Here is a 17,691-nt window from a genome sequence, read left to right on the forward strand (position 1 = left end):
CAGACTTCTATACCTGACTCTCGAGCATGGACTTGGGAGTCAGACAGCCTAGGTTCAAGTCTTAGCTCCACCATTTACAAGTTTTGTTACCTTTGGCAAGTCACTTAAACTCTTTGTGCTTCAGTTTTCTCACCTGTAAAATGGTAATCATAACAGTACTTACATCATAGAGTTATTGTGAGGATTAAAGGGGCTAATATAGGTAATGTGCTTAAAATAGTGCTTAGCACATAGTAAGCACTATGTAAGTGTTCACTATATTTATTATAGCTATCGTGATGAGGGAAGATGGGCTGGAACCAAAGGAAAACTCTTGGCTAAAGCCATATGAAATGTATCAAGGGACCAATATGTGGAAAGCAGTAGAGTTAGGGGTAACAGATGACTTAACTGCACAAAAATGCTAAGCAGAAAACACCCTCTAAATATTCCTGTTTATACAGTACATGACACAAAGTAGGAAAATAATGAAAACAGAGCCTCTCTGCAGGATTTAGAGTTCTTTTGTATATATTTTAAATATACATGTGCAATACATTAAAATATATAGAGATATGTGAATATATATATTTACATATATATACGTGTATGTGTGTGTGTGTGTGTGTGTATATATATATATATATATATGTCACAGAAGGGATACATATGCACACTCACTCACGTGTCCGTGTCCATACCCCAACAGGACCCATCTATACGTAAACCAGATGAAGTCCATATCAGGCCAAATTGGACACAAGTGAAAGCCCTGACTCAGCAGCAGATTGCAACTGCATTTGAGTAACTCTTCAGTTTCTTCTACCAAGTGTAAGGCCATTTAGAAATACACTGAGAAGAGCTCCTCTGGGTGTATGGCAGAGCCCAGGGCCCCTCTGGCAGTGCACAATTTGCCTGAGTATGGACTGTAGTATCGGGATATCAAGGAACGATCAAGAAGGAGGAACTTGTGTTATTTTGGGCCCTGAAACTAATAAGCAAACATCCATAGAATAACTTTAGCTCCAGGAACAATGCACTAGTGTCATAGAATCCTTATGTATCTCAGCTCTAAGCAAATTTCAGGCAGAAGCAGGGAGAAGTGTGTGTTGTTACTCATCACCACCCAGCTTGACCCAGAGAACTGGGCACAGCTTTTATGGGTAGATAAGTTCAAAATTCAATCAGGCAGACTTGTAAGATAAAAAAAATTACTTAAAATTGAAGGATCTGAAAGCAACATAAGAGGTTACAGGTATTGGTTTGGGTTTATAAATGTTCCAAGAAGCCAAACCTTATATATGGCACCATTTGCAGCAATATCATTAACATTATTAATAATCATCATAACATATTTATATATACAAAAATAGAGCGAAGCAATTCTAGAAGAGGAGGTTAAAGTGAAGGTGTGGGGCTATGTGCAGCTCAAATGTCAGTACACTTCAGGAAGATTCAGAACCAACAAAGACTGAGTGGCACATATTTCTATAGTATATATCCAACAAAGAGATGTGGACGTTCCCTTCTTCTTCCCCTCGTGTATGATTATAGATTTCTCCCCACTTCTCCACCCTGCAAAACACATCCATGCACACTTTAAAAGAGATGATATATAAAGTTAGAGTCTGGAAGTCTTAAACTAAGTTGGAGCACCTTGATTTCAAGCAAGTGCCCTCAATCTCTGAATTCCTTAGTGAATTTTGGATTCACTTACAGAGGGAAACTGTATCTAATTCTTGTGTCTTTTAGCAGCAGTCTTTAGGAGCCTGCCATCATCACTGCAGCCTTTTCCCATTGAGAGGGATTCACAGCACAGGCTCTTGGTATTTTTTAAAAGAGAAGTCAGTCCTCTGCATTATACATCTTTCATCTCAGTTTTCCTCTGTTGCTGAAATTTAGGTTCTCAGGCAACTGCCACTGCAGACAAAGCCAGGAGCGAGCACAGTGTGTGCAGCAAAGAGTAGGTGCAATGGCGAAGATACAGCTGGGTTAGGGCTTCCTTAAGCTTTTCTTTTCCACACTTGAGCTTCTAAAAGGTGACAGAGCCAAAGATGATGTCCACTGGGGGCAGCCTTGATATCTGATAGTTAATTAGCTACCCACCATGCACTACACAAAGACCACCATACTAACTTGGCATGGTTTCTGAAAATCAAATGGGAATGGCTTTCTGTCATTGTTAATAGAGTCCTAGGAGAAAAGTCCCATGACTTAATGTGGTGCAGGGTAGAGAATATTGAACTAGCAGTCAGAAGGCCTGTATTCCAGTCCCAACTCTGCTGTTAACTCAGTGTGCGGCCTTGGGCAAATCCCTTCCTACCTTCAGGCCTGAGTTTTCCCATCTGTAAAATAAGGGCATTGAACTAGATTAACAGTTAAGATTCATTCCAGCTCTAAAGTTTTAGGACTTTTTATATCCATTATTAAGGCCTGAGCCATGCAGTCTCGGGGCAGTTAGCTTCTAAGAGAGAACAGACCTCTGTAATATCCTTTGCTTTGTTCATTTAGCTATAAAGCACGTCTGCCTTTGGCACTTGGGTCAGACATACAAAGTTATGAGCATCCTGATTTACTATCCTACTCAGCATGCTAGTGGAATCTGTCAGTACTATAAGTTGATTATTGGGAAAGGGAGTAAAACTCCAACTACTAATTCAACCTGGAAATGTAAGATAACTTTGCCTCATATGCTCACAAACAGGTGAGTGTGGTTATGAGTGCACACACACATCAGGATATAGACTATTGCTAGTTATCAGTTCATTACAGTAATCCATTTCCCTTAGTAAAAATTAGTAAATAGTATAGCATAGCAAAGTTTGGCGTCAAAGGAAACACCTATGGAAAAACAGCACTTTTGGACGTTAGAGAGAGAAAAGGGGCAGGTAAAGAGAGAGAAAGACAGATCCAACAAGATAGAAATACAGGCAGAGAAAGGTTTACTCTGAGAGAGAGAGGGAGGGAAGGGGTAGAAAGGAAGAGAGAGAGGAGGAAAAGTAAGAGTAGAGAGGGTGAGAATGAAGGGGAAAGGAGTACAGAACAGAGTAAGGAAAGAAGAGGAGAGAGGGAAAAAGAGAGAAGACTAAAGGAGAGAAGGGCAGTAAACAGGGAGAAGGGATCAGATTCCCTGGAATAGTGAATCCTGCTCCACATGGACCTGTGAAAACCATCTTAGAAGAAAGCTTCCAAAGGCACTGTGGAAAGCAGAGTGACACTCAGAGCCTGCATCGAGAGGCATTACATTGGGGAGCCCCTAAACCTCCGTGTTGCTGGCTCTGTCAGTCCTCAGTGTCCAGACCTCATGCCTATATATCACCTGAATTTGCCATGACAGCCATAAGGGCTGAGGTGGCCGGATGTAAAAAGGTTGAAGAGGGGAGGGATAGATACTGTGAGAAAGAACAAGCATCCTGCACCAGGATGTACTTGGCCATTCCCCTGACACTGCAGGAACAAAATTGGTGAGGCCCTAACTTTGGCTAGTTTACTCCTCCACCCCCTCTTCAAAGATGAGGCCTAGGCTTTACTGATGGGGGCTAGAAGGAGAAAGCTCTGGATCCGTTTTGGGCGGGGGTGGGGTGGGTCATACAGACTTTTCCTGGGCCTTGGGGAAGGGAGCACTACCAGAAGAGATTTTTCTGCACACAGTGTTGGTGTGCCTCTTACAGCGGCAGCCTGGTCGCCTGAGGCTATCATAGCCCTGCTGGCACAGATGGAGGCATCCACGGGTAGGCAGGTAGCAGCACAGGCAGGGTAGAAAGAGGGAGATGAGGCTCATGGCTGCCCAGCGGACGAAGCAAGAGCTAGGCCCACAGGAGCAGGGCTCATCAGCACAGTTGTCTTCATCATCAGTGGAGCAGTGGTAGAAGAGGCCCTTAACACAGCAGAGACAAGAGCCATAATCAAGGAGGCTCTCAGCAGAGCAAAGGCAACGCTGGTTGCACAGCCAGCAGGAGGGGAGAGGGCGAGCTGCTGTGCAGAGGACACATTTGCAGCGCCCACACTCCTCGCAGATGAAGAGGTGCTCACTGGGGTGCACTGCAGATTGCTCAGCTTCTCCCTTCAGAGCACCATCAGCCTTTGCGTGGACCCCTGCTGCAGGCTGGGTTCGGATGATGGACTGGCCTGAAGGTGAGGGTGTAATGCTGGCCAAGAGCCTTTGATCAGAGGCAGTGGTGCTATGGGACATTGAGCTGGCAATGCTAGATTGGCTCAGATGCTGAGGCAAGGGCTGCAACTGATGGCACTGGCTGAGACTGCGGGGGAGAGCAGTAGGCATGGTAGCCAGGGACCAATCAGATTTGTGGGTTTGCACGATAAGGGAAGGGCTGGAGAGGGCCTGTTTACAGGGGGCTGGAGGCCGTTCCACATAATCATTGCTAGCATGAGTAGAGCGTAGCTGTTCAATAGGCAGAATTTGTTGGAAATCATCTGTCACTGCGACATCCATTTTGCCTTGATTCTTGAGTTCTGAGTGGTTTTGGGTCAGGGTGGCACTTATGGTGATAAAGAGCCCTTGTAGTTACATGGACTTTAGGGCACATCAGAAAATCCTAGGAGAGAAGGAATAGAAACAATAAATGAGAACATACAGACACGAGTACTTTGCAGGGAACCAACAAAGCTCAGGCCCTGTCACCACCACTACCTTCAATCACTTTATGGTGGTCTTCATGTTACACCTTTATTCTGTAATTGACCTCACCTACTTTACAGACTTACAGGCAAGTCTGGTCATCCCATCCAGACTATAAAGCACTTTGGGAGCAAGGATCAGACCGACGATTCCTTTTGTATTCCATCATATGACTAGAGTCACAGGAGCAGCTAGCTCATTCAGATGTTTGCTAACAGAGAAATGTAGGCGTTGAGCATCAAAATTCTAATAAAAATGGAACCTAATTTCAAATGTAAAAGCCACTTCTTGAAGCAATGGTGATGTAAAAGAGAAAGCCTCAAAAGTCTTCCATAGAAGTTGCTCATATATATACATCACCAATCAAAATTCTTCTTTCAGTGAAATTTGTGATAAGCATAAATAAACAGATGAGAAAGGACATGCTTGATTCACTGAATATAGGCAAGCAAGCAAGAGGCAATAATGGCAGAGATATGGCAGAAACAAAGAGGGCAGAAATTAGGCTATCTGTAGAAAAATAAGAAAAAAGTCCTCCCAAGAGTGTAAAGAAGCCAAGACTAATCATCTTGCAGTTTTCCTCACTTTATAAGCTGCTTTAACTTATTAAGGAGGTGATCCTTTCTAAATGACAGTGTGGCTCCAGAATCAAGGTTTTGTATACGTGGGAGTAACACTGGGCATGGGGGGCACTATAAAAGATGAGCCTCGAATTATTTCAAATATCACCTGTAATTGTACCTATTACCACCCTAAGGCAAATCTATATTGATGGGATTTACCAGGCAGAATCTACTTGGACTACTTTTCTCTATCTCTACCTTATACAATAAAGTGGCTTTCTTAAAGAGCAGCAATGTCCTTATACTAGATTTAAGCTAAATTGAATATCTAGAAAGCATATGCTTGTGTCTCCACTGTACCACCATCAGGAAAAGTTGGGTGGTCATTCCCTGAAGGATTTGATTGAGTCTAGTACTGATAATGGTGATCATGAAGAAAATATTGTACAAACAGTACATCACTGTATTGCACCACCTGGAAGCCAAAAAGATGTAGACAAGGAAACCTAAACACAAATCCAAGAGTCATCCTGGAAGCATTAGAACCTAGGAAACACTAGCATGAATAAAGTATATATTTGAAATCCATCAGATTTCAGGCCTCCTCCAAATAGATCAATTACTCACACTATTGTATGGGATGGAAAGCTTGAATGAGTAATAGAAATGAACCAGTGAGAGAAGACAGTACTTGATTAGGTTTTCTTAAGCAAGCAAACACGACACTAAAATGTGCCCAAAGCTCAATAACAGGAAAAATAAGGATGAAGTTCATCAAGGACTTAATGGCTAATAATATGACCAGACTCATTGCCTTTTGGGGCTATATCCCCATGCAAACCTCTTTAGTTGAATTTACATTTGTTTTTTCTGTGTGTGTGAGGAAGATCAGCCCTGATCTAACATCCATGCCAATCCTCCTCTTTTTGCTGAGGAAGACTGGCCCTGAGCTAACATCCATGCTGATTTTCCTCCACTTTATGTGGGACGCCGCCGCAGCATGGCCTGACAAGCAGTGCGTCAGTGCGCGCCGGGGATCCGACCCCGAGCTGCCAGCAGTAGAGCGTGCTCACTCAACCGCTATGCCACAGGGCCAGCCCACATCTGTTCATTTTTTGAAAAGAAGATTTAATTTGGTTAAAAATAACTTTTCTGGCACATCGTATCAAAGAACCAGTCTGGCTATAATTTCACATTTTAGCTAGTTGTTTTGGTATTATTTAATGCAGCACAAGAGAATGCAGATAAACAATATGGAAAATCTAAGACTCAAATATCTATATAAACTTTGTCAAATCACTTGCTTTGTTTGGGCCTCAGTTTCACCATCAAGATAATCATAGGGGTGGACTAGGTAATTTCGAAGGATTCTGGCCCATTATGGTCTGTAATTATGTAACTACACAATTTGACAAAGGAATTCTCTTCATCCACACCTTTTACATCTTCAGTCCTTGAGTGTAAACTGGGCAACATGCCCTTGTTTATTTGGGCATTCAAAACTGAAATGTATGTCTTTTTTATTTACTTGGACTCACAGCCTCCTGAAGCTTCCCACCTCTATCTTTGCTGTACCTTTATTAAGATTCATAGTCTTGGTATTGGAAAGGAACAGGTAGCTTTCATTTGAACATCCAAATAAATAAGTACACATTGTTAGGTAACTTGCAGAGTATATGGAGGTAAGAGCTTTGGATTGAGAAGCGTCTTTTGACAAATTTATAAGAAATGAATTTATTCCCCATTGATCAGATAAAGAATGTGTGGGGCCCCTCAAGTCCCTTACACCGTAAGAACAATAACATACATGCTGGACTCATTTAGACTCATTGATGTGCCAATGGAAACCAGATTCAGAACATATTGTGAATTCCAAGAATCAATGACTCAAAGGAAGGCATACAAGGTCTCAAAGTTACAGGAGATAATCATATGGGATTCCAAGGATGTCACTAGGTATCTCAGGGACACGCCCTGAAGTTTGAAAGCTAAGATTGGAGGAATCTAGGTCATTATAGAAATGACTCAGAACCATGTTCAAAGGGGATCCTGTCTTGGCAGCAGAAGGGTATTTGGTGTTTAGGTTGAGAAGCTATATTTTGATATTGATTAGATTGGTGTAAGACTGAGGAGTTGAGATGCTTGGTTGGGTGATTAAAGGAAGTTTTGGGCATCAGTTTGGGATGATGAGGTACTACTGTCTTGCTTATAGGTAAGGGGATTGACAGGATAAACTCATAAGGTTTCTTCCTGCACTGTAAAATCTTTTATTATAATGGACTGTGGAAGATCTGCAATACCGTGGGCAGTAGGACATAGGTAATATCAGGGTGTTGAGTAGGACTGAATGACAATAAATTGTTTGCCATTCCCGACATGCTGAATCTGATCTGGCTAATAGGATGAACTGAAATAGATACTGTAAGAGAAGGTAAGAGGAAAAAAAAGTTGAGAAACTAATAGGCAAGAGACTGCTGCAGCACATAGATTAGATGAAAAACTACTACTGCATGCATGTTTATGATTCAGAAATCCACCCATTAAAGGGCCATTCATTGTGAGCAGCAATAGTTAAGAAACTGACTGTGCTGTTGGTCAATTCTATATTCTATTAAATGAGAGAGAGAATATACATATCATATATTATTAAATAAGAGCCAAGGTGATTACAAGTCTTGGCTGCACATTGATGGCATCTAGTGATTTCTGTCACGTAGTGCCTCTGCAGTAATGAATGATGCATTGTAAACCCACTCCCATCTCAGTCCGTCTGGCCAGGTGCTCATAGCTTTCTCAACTGTTTTTCTGTAGTCCTGAAATTTGCTATGTTCAACCTAAAGAGAAATTTCTTTTCTTATGCCAACTTAGGCACTAGAAAGCTAAATCCATTCAAGAAATGCTGTTTGTTAATGAAAGAAAAATGTATTTTCTCCCTGGAACCTAAACTCTGCCATATTGAGACTAAAGTTGAAAACTTTCGTATCTAAAGCCCTTCTATGCTAACCCATTAAGACAGTTCTGATTTCTATGATAAATCATCTCTGATACAATATGACTCAATCTCAATTTCAAAGAAGAGGAGGTAAGAGAAGAAGGAGAGCCTGGCTCCTCTTTTCTCCCACTCCCATGGGTTCAATGCTATTTTGTACCTTACTGTGTAACAGCTCTGGGGTGTGCTGCTTTTTTCTGTGCTCTGCTGTTATATACACTCGTTCTCAGAATAACTGAAAGCAAACATAGGGGGAATTTCTGCTATGGCTTTATATGTTTTCTTAGTTCTACTGTTCCAAAGTCTGCTCTCTAAAAATCCCTCTCTGTGCAAAAGCATTTGCATCTCTATCAAAGCACTCCCCCCTTACAAATACCAAGTTGTATATAGTTTACATTACTAACCTCTCAGCCACTGACTGGGCCTCCCTCCTACCGCATACATCTTGCTGGAGCTGCCAGTTTCTCACCACATTTAACTCTTAACTTGTCACTTTGCTACCCTAGTTCTATTCATTACTTTAAAAGTTTCATTAAGACTCATAGCAGTTTATTTCAAACCAGAGAGACTTGCAGTTTTAAGGCCTTGTATTTTTAAAGTTATAAGTGTTTTAGTGATGAGCAATACAGGGGAAAATTGGAATATCAAATGAATTCACATACTTCTAATCCTGAAGAAAATGCTAGTTGTTCATTTTAGAAGTGGGAATCTTTCTTTAAACCCCAAATCCTTTTATAAGAGACAAGAAACTTAAGCTCTAGTTCTAACTCTAGCTCTACTTTGCTGTATGACTGTGGGCAAGTGACTTCTGCTCCAGGCCTCAGTTTCTTTATCTGCAAACTGAGGAGGTATGAAAGGAGGGTTTTTAAAGCCCCTTCTTGTCCTGATGCTCTAAATTTTTTGTGCTGGGTTTGTTGGTTGCCTTTCTCTGTCTCAAAAGTCTTTCATGAAGAATTAGTCTCCTTTCCTTTAGGTTCTTTACTTCCTCATTACTCAGCTCCTCAACCCGGAATAAAATACCTCCAAATCCAAGTCACTCAGGTCACTATCTAGATTGTTTCACAGCTAAAGAGTCCTAAAAACAGAAAACACAAAAAACAAAACATATAGAATGTTACAATAAAGTCTTAGTAAATGTTTATCTAGAGGTACAGGGAACAAGGCTAATACTTCCTTGTGGCTAAACTGCTAGCCTGTGCCTTATTTGTATGTATGTATGCAGCTGCCGCTGGGAACGTAATTTAACACCTGGTAGATCCAAATTCATGTGATAGCACATTATGTTACAGTGAGGTTTCAATGTACCCAGAAAAGCAACAATAGTTTGCATTTCAAAATAGATTTTCTGTTTAAGAGTTCAAGGTCTGTTTTCTGTTCGTCCAACTTGGTTTGCAGCATGCAGATGTGAGCAATAATTATAACTAGTTAGACAAATGGAAGGGAGTGTAAACCACTGCCCTAGGTCCTATCAAATGCCTATTGGCTAACTAGACATGCTCACAGGTTCTCACTTTTGACAAAATTTCCATATGCCACACAGAGACATGTGCACACACACCCAGGCATGGATCCAGAGATTTCTAAATCATTGCTCTGACTCAATGTAAGTAGGGGGTTATGCCGTGTCAGCTTGCGCCATTTCTACCCAGGGCAAGGTGATGTGATGAAATCTGAACGATGCACAGCCCAGACTTGTGAGCCAATAGCAGACTAGCCCCACGCTGACAGGATGCCCGCTGGGCAGCCAGACTGGCCTCAGCACGAGCTCTCCGTACGTCCTCAGTTTGGGTGGTTAGACTGACCTATAAGGGGCTTAGACAAACATCAAAATGCATTTAAAGGTCAACGGGCTAGAAATTAAATTGACATTCGACTACAAAAGGCTTATTTTGAAGTTCCATTTTGATGTCTAAATTTCCAATACGAATAGTTTTCTGCAAGAGCTGATTCATTTAAATTTCATTTAAACGGTTTTCATTTTATTTTACCCACGCGCTTGCGCACGGGCGCGCGCGCACAGACGCACGCGCGCGCGCGTACACACACACACACACACACACACACACACACACACGCGGTGGCTAGAATGAATGGTAATCTGTGCATTGCATAGAAAGAATTCCAGGGTCTTTAAGAGCTAATCTGTATGGCTTACCTTGAGAAAAGGGTTTATCCATGCTGAGAAAAGCAAAGAACTAATGCCCCATCTGGCTCAAAGGACCTCTTCTTCTCCTGAGTCTTTAGGTTTCTCCACCTCTCTTCGGAAAGTCTGAATGAAAACTCCTTCACTGGCAGTGGAGCCAGAAACAGAGATAGTTCTGTCTCTGTCTTTCTGACACAGCAGAGAAAACGGAAAAAAAGAAGAAAAAAGAAAAAAAAAAACGATGGTGGGGGAAGGAGAGTCAGACCTGTAGTGGCAGATACTTTGTATAGATTTTACATGCAGATCTAAATCTTGATGCACGTATTCCCCAAAGAAAGCTCAGCAGGGTAAGTTCACCTCCTCCTCCTCTTTCTCCTCCTCCTTCTCCTATTTCTCCTCCCCCTCCTCCTCCGCCTCTTTCTCCTCCCCCTTCTCCTCCTCCTCCTCTTTTTTTCCCTCCTCCCCCAGCGTTTTCTTTCCCCCTACTCTTCCCCTCCCCCTTTCCTCCTCCCCTTCCTCCGCCTTTACCTCCTCCCCCTCCTTCTCTTTTGCCTCCGCCTCCACCTCTGCCTCTGTCTCTTCCAATCTGACATATGAATTGAAGCAGCAGAAACTGCAGTTGTAGACACAGGGTATCTCAACAGAGCAATAGATACCGCTAGTGTGTGATTATTGATATAGTTCAGGGTGTGTTGGTATATAATCTGCAGAGAGCAGGGGGAGGGGGATGAGATTGCAGTGTATTCAGCTCAGCTAGGTAGCTGTTTTGTGAATGTAGATGATTTCTGGAGGTCTTGTGAATGGGTTATAGGGGAGGATGGGAGGGAAGGGATTTATTGCTCCTTGTTATAATTTCCTTCTCTCCCTCTCTCTGTGTCGTTTGCTTTCCCGGAGCTGTAGCTCTTAATGCTTGGCTAAGTGGCGTCATCCAGTTGAAATTGAATCGACCCATTAGAACTCCCCATAGGAATCTCTGTATCCGGTCCCCGGGTAATGACTGAGACAGAATTTAAAGGGGAATGGGAGGAGTGGAGAGTAACAATTTTAAGGAGGCCTCATTTAAGTATCTCTGCCAATCACAGTCCTACCAAGCCAAGCAGCCCTTGTTGAGTGAGTGCAGCTTCAATCAGATAAAAAGACAGAGCTTCTCTTTTGTTTAAGGGCTTCTCCCACCTCTTTTCTGCATTCATTCCCACTTTTTCAGCACTAATAATGATTATCCATCCATCATCCATTGGGAAACCATTACCCAACCTACTTTCCTTTTCTACCTTTTTATGTCAAATATTCAACAAATATTTTTGAGTGCCTTCCTTTGTGCTAGCTGGTGTGGATTCAATAAGGAAGACAGACAGAAGCCTGCCTTCATGGAGCCTCCTTGGGACTGCCAGGCTTCTGAAAATAAAGCAGCTTTAGACATTTTCTCTTAAAGTGAAGGACAAAGCTTTCTGTAAATTATCCTCAGTCCACTTTTTAATTCAATAGGAAGGAGTCTTCCTTCCGGGCATCCAGACAGAAGCACTTGGATGAAAACAAGCCTGATATTTAAAATAAAAGAGATCTGATTTCAAGTCCTGCTTCAATGGACAAGTAGCACGAGCTTGACCATCAACATTCTTAGAATGCTTTGGTTACCCCATCTATAAAATTGAGATGGTAAATTGTGACAGTTCAGAGTAAAACAAACCTGTGAGGGAGGACACTCAGATTCTTAATCTTACTCTAACTCCTGTGTGACCTTTGCAATTTACTTTCCCTCTAGTGCCTCAATTTCTACATTTTCATGAGGGGATCTGATTAGGTAATTGCTAAGGTCCCTTCTAGCTCTGACACTCTATTATTTACACCCTCTTAGGAGAGTTAAGAAAACAAAAGAAAGCATGAGATTAAAAACATGTATGGTTGTGTGGGTTTGCATGCACATGTGTGTATGTGTGTCAAAGGTGCTCCAAACTGTTCTGTTGATGTGTATATATGTATGTTTATACACATACATACATGTATATGTGTATGCATATATATAAAAATAATTTATAAGCAAATCTAGATCTCTTCCCAATCAGAATTTCCAGAGTCAAGAGATTTTCCTATGTAAATTCTTCTCTTTTGTAGCTCAAACCTCTTCCCTACTCTTAACATTGACTTGAGCTTATCAAGATCATGAAAACCATTAAAGTTAATCTGTAGGTTACCTGCAGAAGAGGATAGATTTACTGATATATTCATTTACCCCTTTATTCAACAGGTATTTATTGCACATCAACTATGTGCCAAGCACTGTACTAACTAGATTCAGGTCAAACAGATTAGGGTTCAAAGTTTTGCTTCTCAATTTATGAGCTATCTGACTTGGGGCAACTCATTTCACCTCTCTGAGCCTGTTTCTTCATCTTTAAAATGGAAGTAACAATAGTACCTACATTACAGGATTGTGCTATTTCCTGGAGATTGAATAAGGTCTTGTATTTAAAAGGTTTATCACATGTCTGGCATATAGTAAGTGCTCAATGAACAGTACATATGAATATTAAGAAATTGTTCTCATCCCCAATGTAGCCCATAGGAGAGGCAAGAGATGATTTCAATTTGAAATCCTTTTATTGTTTTAAAGTCCAGCTTTAAATTTGAACAGATATATGCCAAATATATCTTCCTTAATGTGGTTTATTTTCACATTTTATTCTTTTGTTCGAAAACTTATTTCTAATTCCTAGAGCATTAAGTCTAAATTACTTTGCCTGTCAATCAAGTTATTCTCCACACATTCCACTTCTCTCCTCAACATATCTCTTAACATAAGACAGGTTGAATGTTTCACTCTTCTCAGATACCAATGCACAATGGCTACCAATCCAGCTTTCCATATGTATCCTTCACATGAATTATATATATTTATTCATTTTCTACCTTCAGGTCCTAATTCCTCTGTGAATCCTTCCCTGACTACTAAGACTCCTTTCTGCTCTAAAGCTCTATGAATTTTTACTGATACCCTAATTTATTTCTGCATTGGTAACTCCTACAACACTTTCAGCTATGTTCTGTCCTCGTTATTCAGTGTACTCTGTTCCTTCTTTCAAAACATTTTTGAGTTAACTGTCATGTCAGAAATTATATGAACAACTAGTTGCTATAAAGTGTGGAAGGACGTGTTTAATTCATTATAAAACCATAACTTAGAGATTTATAAAGCATAGTAGTAAGGAAGACATTTAGAGGGCAGAGTAATTTTTCTGATGTCCTTCAAGGTTACTTATTTACTTTTTGGTAATCACTGGCTTTTAGAAATAGATAGGTTGATCTGCACTGCGACAGTATCTCCAAATTCAATTGGAATTGAATTAACATCAACAATGTGTCTATAAAAAGAAAAAAGGCATTGGATTGGGAGACCTGTGTTCACTTCTAGGCCCAACACTGTCACTAACTAGCTGTATGATCTTGGACAACTCAATGAATCTGTCAAAATGTGTTTCCTGAAAAGCACACACCATTAACTAAAAAGCTAAGAAAGCATATTTCCTGAAATACACTGACTCTAACAAATTTGTAAAACAAGTTGTCAGGTATCACATAGTGAATTTTGTAATGTCTCAACATCAATTTATGTATATAATTGTACTATCTAGATATCCTATCAAAAATCATGAAACTGAAAATAGTCCTTTAGAAACACAACAGCTTAAAGCACAAATAAAAATATTCGTGTAGATTTCCAACAGCAGGTGATTTATTCATTCAGTAAGCATTAATAGAGTGACCAGTGTGCCAGGGTCTGGGGATACAGCAGTGAAGACAAATATGATAAATGTTATACCTGCCCTCAAAGAGATCACTGTCTAGAATGGGAGACAGACAATTGTAATAAACGGTGGTAAAGAAGAGAACAGATACCTAAACTGAGGTGATTAGGCAAAGTTTTTCCTGAAGTCAGTGACTTCTAGGCTGAGGTCTAAAGGATGTGGGTTAGGGAGGCATTTCAGGGAGAGTGGACAGGATATTCAAATGCAAGGGAGTATACAATGACATGGAATATTCAGGGATATCAAGTAGTTTGGAATAGTTAGAGCAAAAATTCTTGAAGAGATTTGCAAATGAGAGGGTTCTGTGACGTAGTGGTTAAGAGTGTAAGCTCTGGAGTGAGTTGGCCTGAGTCAAATGCCAGATCTGCAACTCGCCAGCTGTGTAACCTTGGCCAAGTTATTTAATCTCTTTGGACCTTGGTTTCTCATTTGTAAAATCAGTACAATTTATAAATATCCCTCATCGAGTTGTGAGAATTTGGTTAAAACATATACAATGCTTAGGACAACATGTGGCATGGAATAAACATCTCTACCTACCCACTTGAATTTCAACTCCACGAAGGGAGGAAATTTAGTTGTTGAATCATCAGCACTTAGAGAGTGAGTGGTCTATAGTAGGCATTGTTGAACGAATGAATGACCATTAACATAATTATTATTTTTGATGGGTATCATCCTAAGAGGTGAGAAGGTTGGATAATCTCAGTTGTTTTCACTGTTGCCTTAATATAGGCCCAAAGAGTAAAGATATAGTAATAAACTAATATATAAAAATAAATGATTATGTATTATTAATATATATTAATATATAATATATAATTAATAAATGAATCCTTGCTCAAGGGGCTCATAATTTAGTAGGAAAGATAGCAAATAGACAAATGTAATAAAGGATGATAAGTGCTATAGAAGGGAGCAGAGAGAAAATACACCTAATCCAGTATTGAGGGGTTATGGAATGCTTTCTAGAAAAGATGATATTTAAACATAAATTTGAAGTATGATAATGACATTGCAGCCAAAGGGAATAGCATGTGCAAATGCCAAGAGGTAAAACACGAGGATGACAAAATGCACTGCAAAAACAATCATCACTGAATCTTCTAAACTCAGCATAATGCCTGGTACAGAGTAGATGCTCAGAAAATATTTGATAAATAAAAGAATGAATAAAAACCATTGCAAGCAGAGATAACAGAATGAACAAAGATACAAAGATGTGAAAACAACATGTTTTATAAAGCATTCTAAGAGGGTCCCCTATAGTCATAGCCTGAACAAGTTAGGAGCAGAAATTTTCTCCAGAAAGCACCACCATCATGTTTTATTCATATTCCTAGAATGTACTGAGTTTATTTAGGTTTTACTAAATTGTAGCAGATGGAAATAGATTATACATAAAAAACCAACTTTGTATGATAGTAGAATACAGTGTCTAAAATAATCATTATCAGAATCTTTATCCATAAACCCAATCAAATATCAAAGTCTCTCAGCTTATAATTATAACCCATTCTCTCTTATTTTGTCTGCATAAAATACATATTCTGCACAAATTCTGAAAGTCTTTCCTCATTCTCTTTTTCCCAGAATATAGCCCAAATCCATTTGAGATTCTGCAAGTTCCTATATGAGGCCAGCTCTATCCATACTCTACTGAAGTCAAGAGGAGCTCTTTAGAAGTGCCAGATGAAAAGCTGACATGGTCATTCTGATTCAGCAGTGGCGATGCCAGAAGAAGTAAGCAATGCCAAGGAAATGTGGATTCTTAACCAAGAAGCCTATATGGATAGTGATAATTATTTTCTTTTCCCCAGAAGCTGGGAAACAAGTATAGGAGCAATATCACCAATAATGAGAGAATGGTATAGAAAAGTCAGAAAGAAAAAAATAATCTGAGTATGGAGGAGTAGGAGGGAGGGACAATGTGGTGCTGTGGAAAGAAAGCTGGACTAAGAGTAAGGAAATGTAAATTCCAGTATCCTAACCTGCTGTGTGGCTTTGGCAGGTCATTTTTCATCTCTAAGCCCTATCTTTCTCATCTGTAACATAGTAAGTTTCAATGTAATTCAATAAAACAAACATACACTGAGCACCTACTTAATGTCAGGCAATACACTTGATGTGAAATATACAGAGATGAATGTGATACAGTATGCCATGAAGTAGGCCCTCAACACATACCGGTTGAATCTACAAATGAGTGGTCTTTATCTTCTCACTACTCGCAGTCTAGTAGAATAAACGAACATGTAAACACAAAAACTGCAATACAATCTGTCACTAACTCAGATGAGAGATAATTGTGGCCTGAATCAAGGTAGGAACAGTGTGGATGAAGAAAAGCATATGATAGGTAGAATGCAGAATAAACAAGACTTATTTGATGTGGGGCGTTAATTGTACCATTTACTGAGATATGCAGGGAACATAAAAAAATGAGCTTTGAGTATGTTGGGTTTGAGGCGCCCATGTAATATCTAAATGGTAATCTAGGCAATATTACATATGGGTTTTAAGCTTAGAAGAGGATATGGATCAAGAATAGAAATATGAGCACCAAAGATGCACAACTTTAAGTCATGTGAATGGATAAGCCTAGTCACAGAGAATGTGTAGAATGTTAGAGTGACAGAACGGTAGAGGTCAGAATCCTGGAGAGCACAGATATTTAAGGGATTGGAAGGAAAGAAGTCCATAAAATTGACTGAGAAGGGATGGCCAGAAAGGTGGCAGGAGAATCATGAGTGTGTGGTCCCTGGAAGCCAAAGAAGTATAATATTTGAAATTGAGTAATCAACTATCAATTCCAACAGAGTGGTCAAGTGAGATGTATAAAGTATATACTGGTTTGGCAATTTGGAGAATACTAGTAAATCTGGTGGAAGTGCATGTAACTTTCAAGCGGTGGTTTTCAACTAGGGCTGCACATTGGCATCATATATAGAACTTTATCAAGCTACATATTCCTAAGCCTCACCTCCCGAGATTCTTATTCAAGAGATCTTGGGTGAGACCCAGAGAATCTGCATTTTCAAAAAGTCTCACGTGGGCCTTGAATGCACCAAGCTTTCTCTTACCTCTAGATCATTACAAACACTATTTTCCTTGCCTGGAGTGATGAAAACTCTGAAATCTACATCTCTGGTCCAGACCTCCTGGCTGAACTCTAGACCTACATATCCAACAGCCTAGGACATCTCCACCCTTCGTCTTCCTTTATCCATCAAATGTGATGTAGGGTAAGGAAGGTTGCTATTTTTTGTATGGTGGTTATGGAAAGTCTCTCTCATTAGGTGACATTTGAGCTGTCTCGAACAAAGTGAGAGAGCAAGCCATTCAGCTATATGGGAACAGCATCTTCCACATACAGGGAAGAGTAAATGCAAATCCTTGAGGCCAAAATGTGCTTGGCATATTCTAGGAAGAGCAAGGAGGTCAGCATGCTTATAGTGGAAGGAATGAGGGGATACTGGTAGCAAATGAAACCAGAGAGCTAGCAGAGGGCTGGATCATGTGGAATCTTACAGACCATGTTAAAGATTTTGCATTTTGAGAAGATATTATAGGTT

At 40.2% G+C, this 17,691-nt stretch overlaps 1 protein-coding gene across 1 annotated transcript; it reads right to left on the reverse strand.

Moving 5' to 3' along the window:
- Positions 1-504: 504 nt before the first annotated feature.
- On the reverse strand, positions 505-10,651 carry SPRY3 (sprouty RTK signaling antagonist 3). The gene is made up of 2 exons (XM_004443576.3): positions 10,326-10,651; positions 505-4,535 (listed from the first exon to the last, which is right to left on the reverse strand). The coding sequence occupies exon 2, from the start codon at positions 4,430-4,432 to the stop codon at positions 3,566-3,568; it is 867 nt and encodes a 288-aa protein (XP_004443633.1). The 5' UTR covers positions 4,433-4,535; positions 10,326-10,651; the 3' UTR covers positions 505-3,565.
- Between the last annotated feature and the right edge of the window lie 7,040 nt (positions 10,652-17,691).

Source organism: Ceratotherium simum, chromosome X, assembly GCF_057802395.1.
Source record: "Ceratotherium simum simum isolate JZ-2026a chromosome X, ASM5780239v1, whole genome shotgun sequence".
In the NCBI taxonomy this organism is placed as follows: Eukaryota; Metazoa; Chordata; class Mammalia; order Perissodactyla; family Rhinocerotidae; genus Ceratotherium; species Ceratotherium simum.

Coding starts and splice junctions, on each gene's coding strand:
- SPRY3 (XM_004443576.3), bottom strand. CDS start 4,432: ATGGATGTCGCAGTGACAGATGATTTCCAACAAATTCTGCCTATTGAA.